A 21,551-nucleotide genomic window follows, 5' to 3' on the forward strand; every position below is an offset into this window, starting at 1 on the left:
AATTAAAATACAATTATAAAGTTTCTATTTTTAGCACGACCATTTGTTGATAAATTAATAGAAGTAAACACATATACGTACGTACAGACCAGAAAAATGAAACGTGAAATTTCGAATGAGAAATTATATTTTATATTTGATTATTACTATTTTTATAATGTAAGAATAAATTATTTTAGGACAAAAGTATTAGCGTGAATTTACGTGATCTGAAGAATTTTTTTTAATCGAATAAATTCTTCAAATTTTCTTGTATAATTAAAGCTTGCTTAATTTTTCTTTTTACATTCCTTAATTATGACTGAGTTAAATTTTTTCAAATGAAATTCCATTATGATCTTTGTTTACCACTTTCCCCTCATTGTTTACAGTATTATTCTTATCTTGATAACGTATTCTTGATAACGATAAGCGTATATCTTCTTATTAGCGTCTTTTTTTACGTGTCTAACATAGAAACGGCATGAAAATTTTATTAATTTTCGTTCCAATTCCTTAAAACTACAATTACAAATCAAAATTTGGTTTAATTCAAATACAATTTTGTATGTATTTTGAATTCAATTATTCATTAAATATTTAATCATTTTTTATAAAACTTTTTTCTCTCTCAAGTAATAACTTATCTTCTTTTTCTTCCATTCATTTGCCATATTTGCTGCTATCTGATTTGAAAACAGAGAAAAAAAATACTTTTCATATCAATTTAATACAACTTTTTAACATGTGATATAAAATTTCAATTTGTTGTTTGTGATTTAATAAAAGTATTCCTCCTATTTTAAGTAACAATTTGTCACTTTATCCTTACTTCTTTAGAAATTCTCCTTACTTTACTTTTATAAATATTTGCTCTGTTTTACTTTTGAATACATTTCATGAATTATCATATTTTTTCCTGCACATACATACTTATTTTTCATTTATTTATTAAAATATGTATTTACTTTTATGTAATTAATAAGGTAGAGAAGAAGAAATCCGAAGTAAAACGGTAGAAATTAATTAAAATTAGTAACAATGAATTATTTGATAAAGATGATAGAATTAAGATTAAAATTTTAATTATTTTTCATTTTATTTATTTATTTGTTTATGTTAATTTTTTTTCTTTCATAAATTTAAGATTATTTTAATCTAACACTTCCATGAAATTGGTATGAAAATTTGCTTAGTTATTTGTTGGATGATAGTACCATCAAAATCTCTGCATAATTCCTAAGAGAATTTCAATATTTATTACATTTCAAGACAAAATGGAAGAAGTATTCTTGAAGAATTTGTTTCCCAAGCAAAAATGAATGTTTGTTAGTAATAAAATCGTTCCAATTCAATCCTTTTTATTACTAAAAATAGCCTATCCTAACGATTAAATATTCATTTTGTACAATAAATTGAATATGTTATTTGTTAGTTTAATCATTTAATATTAACATTTGCTTAATAATAATTTTATTAAAAAAGAAAAATTATTGCTCTTTCAAAAAAATTATTATTTATCATATGTTTATAGTTATTAACAAGTAAATGAAGCACTTTGTTGAATTATTTATCAGTTATTTTGTTTGCTCATTTTAGGTATATTTATTATTTGATACAGTTTACGAAAGCATTTAAATCTTGTAAGCCTATAATTTGAAAATATCACTAATATCAGTGGTAATGCTTGTGTGGCATTCCGGTTTCCTGATACTGGTTCTGCTTATCATGATGATTGTATTCGGTAACTTCGTCGTTCTTCTTGCCGTACTCATTGATCGTGAATTGAGACGATTAGCAACTAATAAATTTATTGCAAGTTTGGCTGTCTCTGATCTTCTTGTCGGAATTGTTGTTATGCCATTATCACTTTATGCTACGGTAATGATTATCATACAAATTACTAAAATTGGAAATGCTCTGATAAGTGTAGAAGTAGTGATAAGAAAATTTGAGAGTCAGATTAGATCACAAAATATCTCAAATACTTTTCATTCTTTTCTTTTTTTTAAAACGGAATAATGAGTTTTGCACTAACAATTTATTATACACAGAGTTTCTATGGTATATTTATTCAGTAATATAAGTTAATATTGATTATTTTTTGAATTCTTATTCAACTTTACTAATTTAGGTAAATGAAATTCGGTGGAATTTAGGTGATCGTTGGTGTCAATTTCATTTAGTAACTGGAGTTTTTTCAACAACTGCTAGTATCGTTCACCTTACTGCAATAAGCTTAGATAGGTAAAAAATTTTTTAATATTTTTAAATTTATCACTTATCAATAGATAATTTCATATCTATAGCTCATTCGAAAACATTGAAATAGTCTATATCTATATTTTATTGTTATATGCCTATATTTTATCTAAAATTATAAAATAATTTTAAAGTCTAGAATGTACTTCTTTCTCTCATTTATTTTTTTTTAAGTGATTAAAAATTAAAAAAGAAAAGGTAATAGTTTAACTAATTAATTGAAATTCATGAATTAAGATATTTTGCAATAATGTTCCCAACAGAATATCAGCGCCATTCAGTGGCTACCAGTACATTTGCTTATATTATTATGATATGGCTTGTATCATTCGCTGTTAGCAGTACACTTTTTATGGAAAAGTCATTGGATGAAGATGGATTTTGCTGGACTAAAAATCCGCAATATTTGGTACTTTTCTTCATATTTTTTTTATTTAAAACTTTTTTTTTTTTATTCTTTATTTATAAATGATGACATTTATTAGAAATATTTGTGTGCAGCTGCGAAAAAAAAATCTGAACTTTTTTTATTTTAACTAATTGAAAAAATTTTTTATTGTTGATAATAAAAGGGACAATAATTTAAGCTACACTCTTTGTTTATTTAATTCATTTGAGTTTTTTCTTTTGCTTTAAAAATTAGTAAACATATATATATTTTTGAGGTGTTGTCATCTTTGTTATCATTTTTCATTCCTGGCGCTATTGTCGTCTTCTTATATGTTAAAATATTTCGAAAATTACGTAGCCATCGTTTGTACATATTTGGCCAAATGGGTTTATTAAAACGACAGCAAAATAATCCTTCCGGGCAGAAAAATGACAAAACACAATGCTTACCAATGGTTACAGTTGAAGAGGTTTATCATTAAAATTTTCTTAATTTATAAAAAAAAATTTTTCTTTTTTTAAAATTATTCTTCCTTTGCGAATATCTAAATTTTATTAATGAATCGAATTTAAGTATTAAAATTATCAGTGAAATTTTTATATAATTAACATTAAAACATTATATATAACTTTTTAAACTTAATCAATGCGCAAAGATTATTTATAAAAATTGAATTTTGAGGTTATTGGCCAACATAGCAGTGTAAATCTTAGCCAAGTTAGCAATACTGATGCTAATGAGTGCACTTGGAATAGTAATTTAGAACAACAACTTGAACGATCATCAAATCAACCCAATGCTACTGCACAAAGGTAGAAAAAATCCTCTACTCATAAAGTAAAGCAAAGTAAATAGCAAATTTAAATTCATTTTAAGACACAAATAATTTTTACTTCATTTTCATAATCATTCTGTCCCTTTTTTTCAAACTAAGAATGAAAGATTATCAATTGAATGAAATCATTCAAGACAGTTAGAAATGAGATATTGAAAAAATTTTCAATTTCAATTTTAAACCATCAATCATCTTATGCAATAAAACTATTATTGTTGAAAGCTGAATGTTTGTTTGTTTGCCGTCTTTTTTAAAAAAAAAAAAAAAGATTGAAAATTTGCTAGTTAAAAAAATCAAATATTAAAATAATACTAAGAAAGTGAGTCGAAGTTCTAATGATGGGTGTGTTAAGTACTGATATTAGGTGCGAATTGAATTTTAATTAAATAAAAAATTTTAAGTGAACTGTGTCGTTTTTAATTTATAATAGAGAATATTTTGAGAGACCTCAAAGAACTTTTTTTTTGCTTTAAAATGATTTAGAAATTTTATTTGTCTTAGATGCTCTTCACAAGCTGCAATAGATGAAGCATTAACAAAGGATCATTTGATGGCAACAGAAAAACAGTCCACTATCATGCTTGACTCGTCAATTGTAGAATTATCAGCAATAAATGAAAATTATCAATCAGTAGGTAATGTACTTAACATTATCAGTGAAAATATTGAAAATATATCTATCTATCTATCTATCTATCTATCTATCTATCTATCTATCTATCTATCTATCTATCTATCTATCTATCTATCTATCTATCTATCTATCTATCTATCTATCTATCTATCTATCTATCTATCTATCTATCTATCTATCTATCTATCTATCTATCTATCTATCTATCTATCTATCTATCTATCTATCTATCTATCTATCTATCTATCTATCTATCTATCTATCTATCTATCTATCTATCTATCTATCTATCTATCTATCTATCTATCTATCTATCTATCTATCTATCTATCTATCTATCTATCTATCTATCTATCTATCTATCTATCTATCTATCTATCTATCTATCTATCTATCTATCTATCTATCTATCTATCTATCTATCTATCTATCTATCTATCTATCTATCTATCTATCTATCTATCTATCTATCTATCTATCTATCTATCTATCTATCTATCTATCTATCTATCTATCTATCTATCTATCTATCTATCTATCTATCTATCTATCTATCTATCTATCTATCTATCTTATCTATCTATCTATCTATCTAATCTATCTATCTAATCTATCTATCTATCTATCTATCTATCTATCTATCTATCTATCTATCTATCTATCTATCTATCTATCTATCTATCTATCCAACTGATCTATCTGAAGATCAAACATTCGAGAGCTAAAAAAAGGAAGTTATTCTTTACAATATGCATATTCCAATAAATTGAATGAAATAATCAAAAAGGAACAGTTGATAATCTTTTAAGATAATCAATGCCTTCTATTGGATCATATGACCTCTTTCCCAGATGAAAATTCTTCGCAACATTCAAATACTGAAAATCTTCTAAAGTCATCTACAGAGAGATGCTTAATATCTCGAAATGATTCGATGAAGGTACCCGTTGTTAGTGTTTCCTTCAAGTAAGTTAATTTTGTTTTTAAGTATGACAAATAAAATCAGTAGTTCCATAATTAAATATTTAGTATTACAAAGAAAAATTATCAATACTTCTTCGTTCTTTTTAATACTGTATGAATAATTTCAAGAAAAAAGAAGAAAAAAATTATAATAAATGTTTACACTTGCAGTGATTCAAAAACGCTCGATGATATAAAAGATTCGAAGGAATCATTACCTATCGTAGAATCATCAATGTTTTTAGCTTTACCAAAATCTGCTAACAGTTTCCCCTCTACATCCACATCATCAGTATCAACTGCTCTTTCTCTTAAAGTTAGCACTGAAGTATAAAAGTATAATTTGAGAGTATAATTTATATTTAAATTTTAATCAAACATTTAAGGAAAGTTAAAAAAAAAAAAAAAAAAAAACGTTGATAATTTTTTACTTTAACTAAATGAATGAAATTTGATTAAAGGTACCAAAATGGGATTGTTGTACAACTCCTACTTTAACAGTACACTCGAATTCAAGTCGCAGTTCATGCACTTCAACAAGTGATAGTGGTGATATTTCTAGGTTATTTTTTCTTTCTTTTCTTTTCTTTTTTCTTTTAGGACGAGCATTTTTAAATTTTATAAAATTAATTAGTTATAAGATAAGCATACGTGAAAAGTTTTATTAGGATTTTTTTTTATTTTTATTAGGTTTATGGGGTAAATGAATCCTAGTATCTTTTAATAATGAGTCCTAGAAATTTATGTGATGAATGAAATTTAGAGTCCCCATGCTAGTATAATCAAGTACGAATCGTTTTAAAATCTTTATAAATTAGCGAGAATTTTGAAAGCGCACTTTTTCGTAGATATTTTAGAGCACAGATTTCAGAAGGATTTCAATGAATAGTTTTGATACCAGTATTACGGAGGATGGTACTGATAGTACAGCTGAAACACCGAACTCTAGGTTAGAAACAGTTTTGCTTTTTTTTTTTTAGTCAGTAGAGTTAATTTAAAAAAAGAAAAAAAAGTTTTGCAAACTAAAAATTTTTTTATTCTAGGAAAATAAGTAGTACGTGGCCAACATTACGTACTGTCATAAATGCGCATGATATAACTTCGTTAGCTACTTCTAAAGATCCGATTACTGATACGGCTTCCGGATCAACTCGAAGAGCAACGTTATCACGCGGAAGATTGAGAAAAATTGCTGTTCAGGTGAATGATAAGAAAATTTTTTTTTTTTACAATTACCTGAAAACCACTCATAATTAATTACTTTATATTACAGCATCATATATATTTTGTTTGTAAGAAAAAAAAATTTTTCAAGTAATCAATTTTGTGTGGTAATAATTAATTAATTCTAAAAAAAATAGCAAATTTTGGAACTGAATCCTCTACACAAAGTAATTATCGCAGGTAACGCGAGCAATACGTCGAAAACGTCGTGAATCATTGGCAATAAGACGTGAAACTCGTGCAACAGGTGTTGTTGCTGCTATACTTAGTAAGTCCTGGCCTTTTTTATATATATATATATAATTTTTTATTGTTATTACTAAGTAATAAATAACATTAAAAAAGATAACAAAATAATTTTTAGATAATGGTAGAGAGAGAGAGAGAGAGAAGGAGAAAACCAAAGAAATAAGAGAAAATAATATACTGCCACTTTTAAAAGAAAAAAATCTTTTTTTTATTAATTAATTCTTTTATTCATCAAAAAATTGCAATTATTTTTCCTAATACTACTAATTGCTTTTTACATTTCAATTCTTAATTATTACTTACATCACAAGTAATAATTTGTTGACTTAAATGAATTTACTTCTACTGCTACTAAGTAATAAATAACATTAATATATTTCACAATTTCAGTTGCATTTTTAATTTGTTGGATTCCATATTTTTGCATAGCAGTATACCGCGGTGTTTGCACTGGTCTTAATATTCAATTAAATGAAAGTCTTCACGTCAATTTATTTATGCTATCATCGTGGCTCGGTTACGCACATTCTTGTTTCAATCCAATCATTTATACATGTTTGAATAAGAATTTTCGTCGTACAATTAAACAAATGATTTGTTATTTCTGTCATAAAAATCGTAAAAATTTATAAATAATAATTGAATAAATTTGTTGTTTTGTTTTTTTCTGCTCATTAATTCATTGACAAACAACAACAAACAACAATAAACAACAACAAAACAACACTAATGATAAATAGATGTATAAGAGAATGCAAATCATTTTCAAACTGTTAATAGCACTGCAAAATTGTTTAGCACTTTTTTTTGCAAAAAACTTTCGCGTTCCAAAGCAATAAAAAAAATTTAATTTTTTTCAATATTTCTTCTTTTCCAACACATTTTTCATTTTTTGCATTTTTTTTTTTATTGAAAAGTAAAAATTTTTAATAATTTTTAATCCTATCATAAGTTTTTTTTTTTTTTTTTTTCTGATGTATACAAATAATTTGCATAGGAAAAGGATTAAAAAATTTTTCTAAAAAAATAGAAATTTATGAAGTGAAGAAACAATTTTTATATTGCAATTTCAGTGAAGCTATTGCAAAACATGATGATAATTTCAAATTTTCAAAAAAATTTAAAAACATGAAGAAATTTTTGTAAAATGAATTATTTATTAGTATGCGAGAAAAAATTTTAAAAGATATTTCATTTATTGAATATTTCTGCAACATTTAAATTATAAAATTTTATGAAATTTTTTTCTTAATATTTTGTAAATGATCCTTCCTTATGTAAAAATGTTTTGAAGAAAAGTGCTTGATGAAATTTTATTATTTATATTACAAATGAAACATTTAATGCCTCTTAATAAGTATCGATTTTTTTTTGTCAACAATTGTAGTTATTTGTGTTGTCAACCTTTTTACGTCATATGAAAATGAAATTAGTGCGACATACTTAAATGTATTTGCCTTATGCTTAAGTATTTTTCAATTAAGAATGAGAAATAAAAAGATCCAATGCATACATTATAAAGTTTTGTTGAAAACAAAAAAAAAAAATGTTTGAAACAAAAAAAAAAAAACAAAAATAATTATAAACCTTCCAAAATATTTTCCCATTTGAAATTGAAATGTTTTTTTTTGGAATGAATAATATATCTTATCATATCACTCCTTCCTTTTTTTATCAATTGTTGACAGATCTTTATTTTGCTGCAAATGGAAAATTCGGTTAGCTATAAAATGTAAAAGTTAAAAAAAAGTGAAAATATATTGCAAAAGCTTTTTGCAAATAAATAAATTTTTATATTTATTTAAAAGGAAAAAATTTATATATAACTTAGAGCACTGGAAGAATTTTTAATTGTGAACTGAAAAGAGAAAGATATAAGAATTAAAAATTTTTGAATTAATCAATTATCGCTCTTTTTCATACACAATTTAAAGTTTATTCATTTATTTTTTATTTTCATTGCGACTGATCAAAATTTTGAATTTATTCAGAAAGTCTTTAAAAATATGTTATCAATTAGTGCAACTTCACTTAATGATAAAACAATTCTAAATTGGATCAGTATTACTCTTTAAATTGGAATATAAGTTTGCGTAAAAGTTTCTGTACTAATTAATTCATGAAGTATTTGTTATAACAATGAAAAATCACAAAAGGAAAAATAGGCTTATGAGAGAGAGAGAGAGGGAGAGAGAGAATATTAGTAATATGTTTAATATGATTTAAACAGGATAAATAATAAAGTTGAGAATTATCAGTAAAATTTTGTGGGCAATTATAAAAATTCGACGAGGAATTTAGAAACGAAAATTGTTATTTGTGCTGTATGTCCATTTGCGCTGTATAACCAATAGTTTGCGCCATTTATCATTCGTGCAACCTTTTTTCTCTTTAATTAAAGATAAAAATGAATTACTTAAAAAAAGCTTTTTCTAAAACTCTAAGCAGTGAACTTAGGCATTTATTTGCATTTAATTGCAAATATTTAAAAAAAAAAATTTGCTTCGAATGTTAAACAACAAGGCTGAAAATTAAGAGTATAACAGCTTTTTTCGTTTTTTCTGCTTGGCTAAACTTTCTGAAAGTCAAAATTTCCGTAATTATCTTCACACGGCAATATTTGATAACTTTCACTTGAAATTAAGTAGAAGAAATAAATAAAATAATTAAATGCAATTTTAATGGTTGCATTTTCACAATTTTATTCATCTCGAATAGTGATAATAATAACAATAATATTAATATTAATAATATTAATAATAATAATAATAATAAATATAAACAGTGTTGTTAAATTAGCGGTGCATAAGTTGGCCCAAGATAGACAAAAAATAACCTCTTATATTAAAATTTTGTATTTTTAGTTTATTTGTAAAAGAAATATTAGTAAAGAGAAAAAAAAAGATTGAAATTTCAGCTAAAACATTACATTTCAAAAACGGTAGTGTTTTTCATAATGACGAGCAATGATAAAGAAACAGTATTATTATCATAAAATAAGTTTTGAAAAATGTTTAGATTTTTTCGAAACGAACAATCATTTATTGTTCGTTCTTTCAGCATTATTTTTTTTAAAAAAAAAAAAAAAAACGCACCAATACCTTTTTTAGTAAATATTATTTATTAATTTTGATTAGTTAAATTCAAAACAAAGTGTCATCTGATATCATTGCATTTTGCATGTTTTATCAATGTAAATACCGTTCTAAATGAATGGTATTTGCAATTTTTTGATTTTTTCACAGTGGAAGTTAAAATTTTGAATGTTAGAATTAAAATTTTGATTAAACAAAGTTTCATTAAAAATTTTATATTTTTCATAATAAATTTTCTTCCTTTGTTAGTTACGTGACTTACTGGACACTTCTATTTTTGGCTATTTGCAGAATATAAAAAATTAATTTATCATTTTAGATTAATTCCTACTGAGATCATTAAATATACTATAAGAATAATCTGAATCAAGAAAAAAGAATAAATTGAATTGGAATCATTAAGAATATTTTGTATTCAATTCATTTCTTTTTCGTATTATTAATGAAAATGATTGGAAAGTCTTTTTAACCACTTAATTGAATAAAAAATGTTTACTATTTATGAAGCATTCATGAAAATTGCACCAATTTTTAAAAAATTATTTTAGCAGATCATAAATAATTGTGCAATTTTGGAAAATTGTTGTTTCATTAAAATAAATTAGAACAGTGATTTAGGTCAGATCACTTTATGACCTATTCTTTTATCTGATTGTCATCCTTTTTTCTTTTTACTTCTTACAACTTTTATGTTTTCATTTAAATTTTAGATTTGAGCAAATAATTAATTTGAAATGAAAGTTATAACTTTTATTTCCTAATGATTGAAGTAGCAATTTAATGGTTATTTGCATTGTCTTTGCATCTTGCGCACAACAAATACTTTTCAAATTTCGCTGAAGGATTTAATATTTGAAATTTATTAAAGTATATTGAAATTGGATGAAAATATCTTTTAATTTATATTTTTTTTGGAAAAATGCGAGGAAAACATCAATGCAAAAAACAAATTTCTATTTAACCTTAAACGTTTCCGTTTCTCTTTTTCGTTTTTTTTTTTCCTTTTTTTGTTTTTTTTTGCCTTTTTTGGATACGAATGAATGAATTTTTGTCACTTTTGTTGGATATATTTGGACGATATTCGAATAAATTGACGAAATGACAGCGCAATCATTTATTTTTTACAAACAAAATATATTTTTATAGCTGAACAGAAATTACTTTAATAGAAATAAATTTTAGTTCTCTCTAAAAACAACAGGAAGTTATGATTTTTCAGTGATATCGTCGAATCAAAAAAATATTCTCCGTAAAAGTTAGCTAAGCCATTAAGTGTTAGGTATTTGATAAGGTTTAATTAGTAGGGAAGTCTCAAAAATTTTAAGCAAAATTCTCATTTACTGGACAATAAAATTTTGGTGCAAAATTATCAAATTAAAATATTGCTCTAGTTTTTTCGTATTCAATTTGAGAAAAATTCTCAAATTTTAATGAAAAAAATATTCTCCAACAAGCAGTTGTTCGTTAAATTGTTAGATTGGACTATTTTCTTATTCATTTTTATGAATAAAATACTTTTGTTCAGTTTTTAAAACTTATTTATCGATAATGACTGACATTACCGCCGAAACGGATACATTTGAATTCTTCGAGAAAGCTAACCCACAAATATTTTTTTTTTTTTTTTTTTTTTTGCACCACGAATATTTAATTTTGACGTGTTGTGACACGTATCATTTTCTTGCTATTTGTTTAGAGTTTTTGAAGTGTCACATAAAACTTTTGCGCTTCAATATTTATTTTGCTTTGAACGATGATTTTTGAGTAGAAATTTGCTTCCAATTTCACTTCTTATGCCTAGAAAATACAAATTTTTTTTTTCTTTAACTGCTCAAAAAAGAAAAAAGAATCATCGTTTATCATTAATTTGTTCTAAAAATTTAACTTTTTTGTAATGTAAGAAATTTCAGTGTGAGTTTTCTCAAAATTTAAGAATTGAAGATGATGAAGAATTTCTGTAATCTTTGAAGTTATTCAAAAATTTTGAAAATTTTTAAGAAAAAAATAAGAATTTAGCTTATTTATTATTAATTCGCATCCAAGCTATCTTCTATAGCATATTGTTCTAACTAAATAATTTTTTAGTCAAATTTGTGTTTTTCTAACTTTTTTAAAGTCTAAAAAAAGACACAACTAACATTTTTTTAGTTGTTGTTTTGTAGTAAAATATTTCGGAATATTTTTTTCTTAAAAAGCATTTCTAAATGAAAAATTATTAATAAATATTTTAAATAACAAAATTTTTCAGAATGAAAATACCTTTCTACTTGGTAATCGTTATTGCACCAACAATGGCTTTTCAATGTTTTCGATGCAATAATGGAATTGATGATAAGAATGATAATGTTAAGCAATGCATTGATCAGGTTATCTCGTTTATATTAGTTGTGAGTTGGAGATTAAAAAATATGAAAATATTTGATTATTACTTTTGAAATTGGCTAAATTAAAAGAATGGTTTGAAAATATTGTTTAAGTGAACGTAACAGATATAATAGAATTTAAAGTTTTAAGAAACATTGAAAATATGTAAATGTTTCTTTTATGATTGCATGCAGTATTTGTTAATTTATTGGATTAAACTTTATTTATTTTATTTGCAATTTCTAATTCTGTTATTATATACGTAAACAGTTTTCATTTTTTTTTTTTTTCGTTTCTTGATAAATTTGTTTTTGTATTATTTCATATTCTTCGCAGAAAATTGAATGTCCAAAAGGTACAAAAAGTTGCTCAACAATTTTGTATACATCTGAAAAGGATAACGAAATTCATATTCGGAAATTTTGCACAACCCCGGGAACACCAATACCGCATTACCTTCGTTTATTTCCCAGTAGTGCTATATGTGAAAATATTTTTACGGTATTTATTTATTCTTTTCATATTTTAAAAATTACTTTTTTTTGCATTGTATTCTTATTTATTTTAATTTATTCTGTAATTTTGCTTAAATTTTGTGGATTTTGAACATTTAAATAACGGAAATTCTTAAATTATATCAGAAAAAAGGTATAGTAAAAAAAGAAATAAATGTTTAAAATATATGCATATATAATTAAGAAATGGTCTTAATAAAATCCTACATTTTGTATTATTTTAAAAAATAGAAAAATTTAGAACCAAGACGAGGTGCAACTTACGTCACTGCTAAAAGAAAGACGACGTCGTGAAGCGTCACCACCAGCACCACCTCGACAATACGTACGTATTAAAAGCAACGTTTATAGGTTTATTTGAAATTCATATCAAAAACATAATTTTTTTTTTTTTTTATAAGCTAGAAAATTACAATTATATTATATTACAGTACTGAATTATTTTGTTTCATAAAATTTGAATTACAATTATTTTGCTCGGACGTACTAAAACGATGATAATAGGTTCAATTATTAAAACTTTACATAAAATTTTCTTACTCTGCTTTATATTTCTCTTCTTCCAGCAAAAAATTTCAATTCTTTGTTATTTTAAATAATAACTAAATGTGAGAGCCAATTATTAAAATTAGAATAATCAATAATCTTTTTTCTAATTAATATTTCTCACTCAATTTGTATTGTTACGTTTTAAATTGTATTTACGATCAAAATTATAAATTTAAGTAAAAAAAAAGGAAAAATACACAGAGTTAGTAAAAGTTGAAACAGTTATGATTTTTAACTAATATAAATTTTGTTTTTGCAGAAGAATAATTTGCTATGCATATGTGCTACATCATTATGTAATGGTGGTATTCATAGAGAGATCATCGATAGGATTACATCTGATCCACCAAGGCATAATATCGATTTATCGCTACAGCAATTAAATGATTGATATTTTCATCGATCATTTCAAAAGGAAACATTTGTTTTAGCTTTCTGTGTATGTGTCACATCTCTAAACTTTTTCAAATTGTACATTCGAGATGAGATGATAGAAAAGGATGGATGAATAGTTTGAAATGTTTTTGTTGATTAATTCAAGTGAAAAATCTTAACTTAATAAACGAATGCATTGATTGATATGTGTTCCTAAAACATACGATATTTTTGCCCGATATTTGAAATTCTTAAAATTGGTATACAGGTGTCACCCAAACTTGTACAGCTCTCCTGTGTTCCAATTGCAGTTGCTTTTTTTTTAATTTTGTTTTTTGTTTCAAATACAAAATAACAGATACCTCGGATATTTTCATACCGAAAATTTGTCATTATTCAAAAGTCTTTTTTTTTTTTTGAATTCAAGCAACCAATCATTTGTTTGTTTGAAAATATGCGAAATTTATGCAAAAACTTTTATTAAAAAAAAATTAAAATACAAATTTGATGTGAACAAATAGATATTTATGAAAATGAACACTGAAATCTTTTAAGACTTTTTATCCCGTAACTTAAAAAAAAAGTTAGAACAAAAAAAAACAATGAAACAATATAAAATTAGGAACAAACAAACAAATCTCGAAGATCTAACCTTTTTTCATCATTTTGAATAGAAATCGGCGAAGAGTAACGAAAATATGGAAATACTTCTTAGTAAATACAGATTCTGCTATTAAATAATATGAGTAACAGGAAAAGTAATCAGAAGAAATTCGATGATGTGATAAATGGGAGTAGCAGAATGAAGAGGACAAATGATGATGGGAAGAACTGGATTACTGGATTAATTCAAGTGATGAATTTATCACAAAAGAAAATGAAATAAGAAAATTACATAAGAAATAGATATCCTTGATGAGAAAAATATTTAAAAAAAACCTATCCCGTAATTTTAAATAAACTGATAATTTGATCAGTAAAGGAATACCAAAGGAGTTACCTAAATTGTATGACTTCAAATGAAATCGGCATTTTAAACAATCACTGGAAAACATAATTGTAATAATCATAATGTATGCTAAATATTACAATCAGATTTTAAACTCCTATTGTGAATTATTTATAAATATGAAGCGAGTAATATATTAACTCTGATTATGAAATTACAAATATGAATGAGTAATATGTTACATCGGATTTTAAGAAAACTAATTTTTAGAAAATAACAGAAAAGCCAGATTATGTGTCCCTGAATTTTGTTTCAGTGCTCGTCACAACAATGCCCGCGCTGTAATCGTAGAAAAAAAAAATTTTTTTTTTTTGATTGGTAATTTGATGGAAAAATTTTGAGTGATGAATAGAATTATGAATCATAATACTTAAAGAGATTCAAGATTCAACACTGACTAACTACTTATTGCTGAGGTTAAATTTGATTTCGTTCTTGGAAATTTCTTGCTATTATTTGTTAATTTCTATAACGAGGCATCAATACCTGATACGAGGAAAAAGGAGAAAACACAAAGACAGATTAAAACGGATTTGTTGAAATTCAATATATACAAATAATAATACATAAAGGATCTAATCTTACACATATGGACAAAGGACTCTCAATAGTCAAATGGCATGCCGGCTGTTGATGTCGTGCATCAAGGATGACAGCAGATGGGAATAAATGAAATTCGAGAATAGTCCTTAAACTATCAGTCCGGTCAGTTGGTTGCATTTGTTTAACTTATTCTGCACTATTATAATTACACTACATTAACAATTTTAAACTATTAATTCACTCACTCATCCGTTATTAGTCTTGAAAGATTGATTGGCATAATCTTGCATTAGATTTGGCAAAAATTATTGTTTGGAATTTTCTTTAAGATTATTTTTTTAAAGAAATGGAATTAGGGATCAGAAAAAAAAAAATCTGTTTCAAATCCCACTGCTATATCAAGCTGCTGAAAGTCATAAAACCAATGACCTGATTTGAGTTTAAATTAGCAAAAATTGGAAATCTTTATAAGACTTATGAAATGAGATAGAAAAATTAGAAAAAAATTAGAAAAAAAAATTAGAAAAAAAAAAGCAAACTTTATAATCTAAAAATATTACAGAATGAACATGTTTCACAGCTAGCATTGACAATATCATTAACAGCTAAATAAACACAACGCTTTTAATCGGAACCGATTCGTAGGATATGTTTATGAATTTTTGTAGTCTCATGACAATCAGTCTTTTTGCCTTGTTCAACTACGACCACAGAATCTTCTAAAACGCATGCGGCTAAATCACATTCAATTGCTGAAATCAGAGATCGATAATTTACTAAATGAAACCAGAAATCTTGCATTATCAATTTGTTAAACCAAAAATAAGTGCGTTCAATGTATGTACTTTAGATTTACAATTCAATTTACCAAAAAAAAATATTTGGCAAAAAACTTACGATCCATTTCGTCTTCATTGTTGTCATTGCAAGTAGCGCAGAGTATCTAGAAACAATATTTTAATTAATAAAAATTTAGTTGCATTTCAAAAAGATTCAAATAGGAAACTGTCCAGGAAAAAAGATAGCATAATGGAATAATGGAATGAATGTTGCAGTTCTTCTAACTAGAAAAAAGAAAAAAGAATTAGAAAACTTAATGAAGTTACCGTTTCAGGATTTGAACGATGTCGTGCTTCATCATCTGTCGAATTATCTTCCGAAGTAGTTACACTGCCTTTCTTTTTCATTTTATTTTTGTGCTTTCGTTGGTTCTTTTTCTTTTGACTTAAAATAGATGAATTAGGCCGGAATGATCGCTCTTGCACTAAACGTTCACTGAATGATACACGCTTCTTTCGTGAATCTCCACCTGTAATAAATATTTACATTCCTTAAAAAAAATTTTGCCAAAATTCAAAAGAAAAAAAAAAAACACCAAACCCTATTAGAAATAACAGTAGAATAAAAAAAGAAATATAAAAAAATAAATAAAAAACCTGAGCTATTGTCATTATTCATGTCTGCAACAGTCACTTTCATTTCTTCAACCTCTCTACTTTCACATTCGGAATACGATCTAAAATCCTGTCTTAATTGAAATCGTAATACTAAATCACATTTTTTTTGTTAGAGCACTGTTTTTTGGTATAGGTATTATAATGATTTGTGGATATCATATAGCTGCTCTCACAGCCATCTTCTACAATCACTTTTCTCACACTTTGTTCTATGAAAACCTCATCGATAAGAAGGTTTACTATTGAAATTTTCTCATTTATGATTTTTGTCATCATTATGATGTAAGGATGATCAATGCAATCTGAAACAGCTTTATTGTTCACAGTTAAAAAAGACTGATAAAAACTGGCTTGATAATATTGCTTGATTAGAATGTTCATTGTATTTAAATGAAGAAAATTTAGAATGGTAGTTTCTTCTAAATAATACAAAAAAAAAAGATGATAAAGAAACTCTACGGATAGTGTCTAATTATTTTAATATATACAATTAATTGAGATGGAATTAGCATAAAATAATCCATCCATGCAATCCTCTCTCTCCCTCTCTGCATATACTCTCACTCACAAATCGTCATAACGACCACTTTCAAACATGGCATTTCGATATAAAGTATAATTACTATAGTGCAGTGATGAAAGCTGTGAATAATATACTAACACCGTCACGAATAGATTTCTACTGAAAAAAAAGCATAAAGTGAGACTTGAAAATAAAAGTAGATATGCATAAAAATTTTAAGAAAGAAAAAACATGGAATTCAAAAAAAAAATATTGTCAATTTATTGTTGTGTAGCACCTAGAGAAAAATGAGATGAGCTTGCGGATAATTGAGGAAAATTATCGCCGCATGTTCAACTTAGATACACGCCAATCATCAATAGCAAGCCGCTTGAAAACAATACCTGCATTTTTCTATTCATTGTTGAGTTTTTGTAGCCCGGGGGAATCAATGAAAGTTGGACCATAAAAGATGGAAGTAAAAGCAATAAAACAAAAATTTAGTGGAAGACAATTCTTACTCAAAGAAAAGAACCACTTTATTACATGATATGAATATAATGTATGATATGAATATACTGAAAAATATTACCGTAGCTTAAAACATGAAAGAAATGAAACCTTAGAAAACGTCCGGCAGTGATATGTAATGTAGTGGATTTTTTCAGGATACTTTTCAGACCATTTGTTACGCTTACACTTTCACTTGTCGACCGGCCACGTGGTATCACTTGTTGTTCGACGACTAGAACCGAAATTAGCGAGCAATATGAATTCATTTTTTTTTTAATTTATTCAAGTTAGTCGATAAATTAAAAACTTAAAGTAATAACCACCAAGACAGAAATCTATTTTATGGCATAATTCGAAAGCTCGTAGCAAATTTATGACTTATTAAATTCAAGTTTGAAAGCATCCATTTCCAAGTACTTACCGTATTGGAAAGGAACATTGCTGACTGAAATTGGTGAGCATCCAGGTGATGAGGCAGGTGAACTGTTCGATGAACTAAGTGATGACATGCCCGAATCGATGCTACCTACTGGACTGTTAAATCTGAAGAAATCTTAACAATTACTTTGGAATAGAAAATCAATCGCAGTGAAAAAAGTGTTGTGTGAATCAAAAATTAAGAAATGACTGTAAGATCAATAAAAGCATTTTTTTTATTATTTAAAGGTGATTTGTGCTCCCTTTTTCAATTTCAATGGATGGAAGTATATTATGTGGGAAAAAAACACGCATTAATTTTTACAATCGCTTGCAAGAGATCACATCAATTAAAAGACAACCTTACAAAAAGGAGAAAAAATTGCCCTTTTCCAACAGTTGTTTTTGAAAAAAAAAGAAATTTTTTAATCATTGAAAGTTTCTAAAAGTTTAAAAATAAGCAATAAATAGATATATTATTGAAACGGAATAAGCTACTTATAAAGTAATCACAAGAAGTTCTTTTAAATTTTAATCAACATTAGAATAACGATTATTGTTAGCCGTAAAGTTCTGAAAAGTTTGATGACAGTATATTTAATGTCAACCTCTAATCATATCAGCGAATTTCACCTCTAAAAATCAGTGGACATACCCAGCCATGAAATTAATTGTTGCTTCAGTGGCGGAATGCTGTTGTTGATGATTGCCAGAATTAACAATGACTTGCAATGGTGATACAGCCAACTTAGCAACCGAATCGACTTTCTCAAATACCTCAGAATCGTTGTTTGGTATTTTCGTAAATGCTACATTGAAAGTCTTCTTTGTCATACTTCCCTATAAAAATTTAATTAACTCAAATGTAATTACTCGTATGCGATATATGCACTTGAATCATTACTTGTACTTATGAAAATACATGCATTATCTGATGTATTTAGGCAAAACAATAAAGTTTAAACGAATCCCGATTTTATTTCAGCAACTTTATAATTAGCAAATAATTCTTATGATATATACTAACACAGTTGCTACCTATTATCTTATTATTGATATTAGTGTAATAATCGTTAAACTAATTAGTCTGTCAGAACATACAACTTCATAATTCATTCCAGTATATTTCAATGTTATACAAAAGATGGAAAGTGTCCGACATTTGCTAAAAGCCAATGACAGTTGGAATGAGAAAAATACAGAAAGCCATCAGACAACTGCTGCTCTCATCAAGTATTGAAAGAAGAACAGAGACCAGTATCTCTCATTCATTGATAATATGATGATGAATTGTTGCATCATTTTGAAGAATATGCATATGTCATTTTGATTCAGTCATCAATATAAGGAGAAAGACAAATGAGAAAACATCCCGCTAAGAGGTAGTGGATATTTCCCGAAAGAAAAAGAGGCACCTAAAGAGGAGACAGAGAGAGAGGGACAGGGGACTTTTTCTAATTCCTTTCACATAGGAGAATTTCCTTTGCAAAAAAAAAAGAAAAAATTGCTTCGAACAACAAAAAGTGAGGGTTTACGATAATCACACCACATAAACTAAGGCCATCTGTTAGAAAATATCGATGAGAAAAGCAATATAAGTGAAACGTGCTGCTGCGCTATTTCCTATATTGCGCCTTGTGACACACTGAGAGAGCATTGCGCATCAACCATCTATTATGGTGCAATTATATGACATCGAAATATCGCATGAAATAAAAAAGAATTCTTCTATGACAGAGCACAACTAACATACCATTCTTCCACTACTTTTTGCCTTCCATAACTTTGTCATCAAAAATCTTATTTTCCTCCTATTTCAAAGAACAATCCACGACCCGGAATGCGGTAGATATGAAGTAGACAGTTTTTACTATCACCAGCAGATACTGTATAATCTACAACAGCTTCCTCTCTCTTTTCTTTTCTTCTCTCTCCCTCTCTATCTAATAGATATAAAGTTCAATAAATAATACTTCAAGAAAGATGAAAAAACAAGTAAATATGGAAGGATTACACGGAGCAAACATTAAATAAGCAACAGTCGACAAATGGCAGTGATAGGCGGTGGCACAGTTAGCAGTAATTTTGATATATATAGAGGGAATGAAAGATAGCAAAGAAGTATCTTTATGAAATGAAATGAAATTGATCCATCAGTACTTCATCTTCATCTCACTGTTTTTAATGCAATCATTTTCTTATCATTTGCAGCTTAATGGAGGAAAGACAGTAAAGTATGAGTAATCAGTAAACTTAACTTACGATATAGAATCATATTCTTTCCTCATTAAATAATAATTTTGTTTTATTTTCGTCTTCAATAATACTATTTCAAGAAAAATGATCAGTGACAAGTTTATCCAACCTTTCAATTCTAACACATCAAAGGCATTTCTTAAGCATTTTCTTTCTGTCTTAAACGTCGGTATGCAGTAAATAACAAAAAAATAATCTATAAAAAAGAGCTGTACATAAATGAAGTAAGCCAGCTCATTAATTCTGCAAAGATATGATGTTTATTTACACTTTGCTACACAAATATGTTAATCGATAGTCCTTCATACGGTATATTAACCGATTCAAATGTATTAAGCTAATCTTTACAATCAAATGTTTATTTCTTTTTGATGTAGCATATACAATACTATTTATAGCAGCAAAAAAGGAAAGTTGATGGATTTCCTGAAAATTTAAAACTAATCTAACTTGGTAAGAGCTAATATAAAACATTTGAAAGTAAAATTTAAAAACTCACCGATATTTGTATGCAAGCACTAGTTTCATCTTGATGCAACATATGCAATGTCCGACGACTCTTCACAGTGACCGATGATGATGATCGACCACTGCGATTGCTTCGATTCATCGCAGCTTGTTGTTGTTGCTGGCAATATAATCTGATGCTGTCATCCAACTGCTCACGTAACGCTTGTAAATGTTTTTGAAGATCTGCCATAACCTGAAAATTGGTATCATTGTGGAAATAAATCATTTATTTTTGTTCCATATTACTTTACAAAATGTAGTAACAAATGAATGAATATTCGCACATAGAACTTTACTATTCACGTTGAAAAATGGGAATAAATCCCACTATTAATGGATAGAATTATATGAAAAGTGAATCAAAAATATGCTAAATGAAGGTAACATTATGAAAATAAACGACTAATTAGTTATTAATAACAATAATATTATATTATTACTACGGTAATAATATAACAAATTAAGATAACAATATCTGCAATAATATCTTGTAATAATAAGAATAACCATAATTAATATCAAAACTATTGCTTTCATAATAATTTAAGCGGAATAGATGATCAAAAAAGAAACAAAATCTTTTACATTTCTACAATATCATAAACAAAACATAAAATGTATAATGAATTATTGTTATCCATATGATAATTCCAATTAATATAAGTAATTCAAATTGGAATCAATTTTTCTAACAGTGAATATATCTCGAATTAAAATCCTATCAATTGTCGAGGATAGAATAAAGGAAATATGTAATTCTTAGAAATGAAAAAAAAATATGAAAGTATAGTCAGTAGTGAGGGAAACGTAAATGTGACGCCCAACTCCTCTGACTGTACTAACAACTACTGATGACGATACTCTTCCAATTCAATCATTCCTCAAAAAAAGAATGCGAGAGGATGGCTG

General features: G+C 26.4%; 3 protein-coding genes across 3 annotated transcripts; 2 read left to right on the forward strand and 1 right to left on the reverse strand.

Annotated features, from left to right (window-relative positions):
- Positions 1-1,662: 1,662 nt before the first annotated feature.
- Bma-dop-5 (Uncharacterized protein) lies at positions 1,663-7,169 on the forward strand (the record flags this gene model as incomplete). Its single annotated transcript, XM_043081610.1, has 13 exons — positions 1,663-1,860; positions 2,114-2,226; positions 2,479-2,650; positions 2,907-3,101; positions 3,314-3,444; positions 3,969-4,102; positions 4,911-5,067; positions 5,236-5,380; positions 5,526-5,626; positions 5,936-6,013; positions 6,108-6,264; positions 6,469-6,556; positions 6,928-7,169. The coding sequence occupies 13 exons, from the start codon at positions 1,663-1,665 to the stop codon at positions 7,167-7,169; spliced, it is 1,911 nt and encodes a 636-aa protein (XP_042937544.1).
- A 4,712-nt stretch (positions 7,170-11,881) lies between these two features.
- Bm3762 (Uncharacterized protein) lies at positions 11,882-13,451 on the forward strand (the record flags this gene model as incomplete). Its single annotated transcript, XM_001894010.1, has 4 exons — positions 11,882-11,998; positions 12,333-12,497; positions 12,753-12,836; positions 13,320-13,451. 4 exons carry the CDS (start codon positions 11,882-11,884, stop codon positions 13,449-13,451), a joined length of 498 nt encoding a protein of 165 aa, XP_001894045.1.
- Positions 13,452-15,611: 2,160 nt separating this feature from the next.
- Bm10612 (T-cell receptor beta chain ANA 11, putative) lies at positions 15,612-20,832 on the reverse strand (the record flags this gene model as incomplete). The annotated part of the gene is made up of 8 exons (XM_043081611.1): positions 15,612-15,739; positions 15,885-15,930; positions 16,094-16,296; positions 16,424-16,503; positions 17,568-17,691; positions 17,881-18,002; positions 18,532-18,716; positions 20,632-20,832. The coding sequence occupies 8 exons, from the start codon at positions 20,830-20,832 to the stop codon at positions 15,612-15,614; spliced, it is 1,089 nt and encodes a 362-aa protein (XP_042937545.1).
- Between the last annotated feature and the right edge of the window lie 719 nt (positions 20,833-21,551).

The sequence above is a fragment of the Brugia malayi genome (genome assembly GCF_000002995.4).
Source record: "Brugia malayi strain FR3 genome assembly, contig: Bm_v4_Chr4_scaffold_001, whole genome shotgun sequence".
NCBI lineage: Eukaryota > Metazoa > Nematoda > Chromadorea > Rhabditida > Onchocercidae > Brugia > Brugia malayi.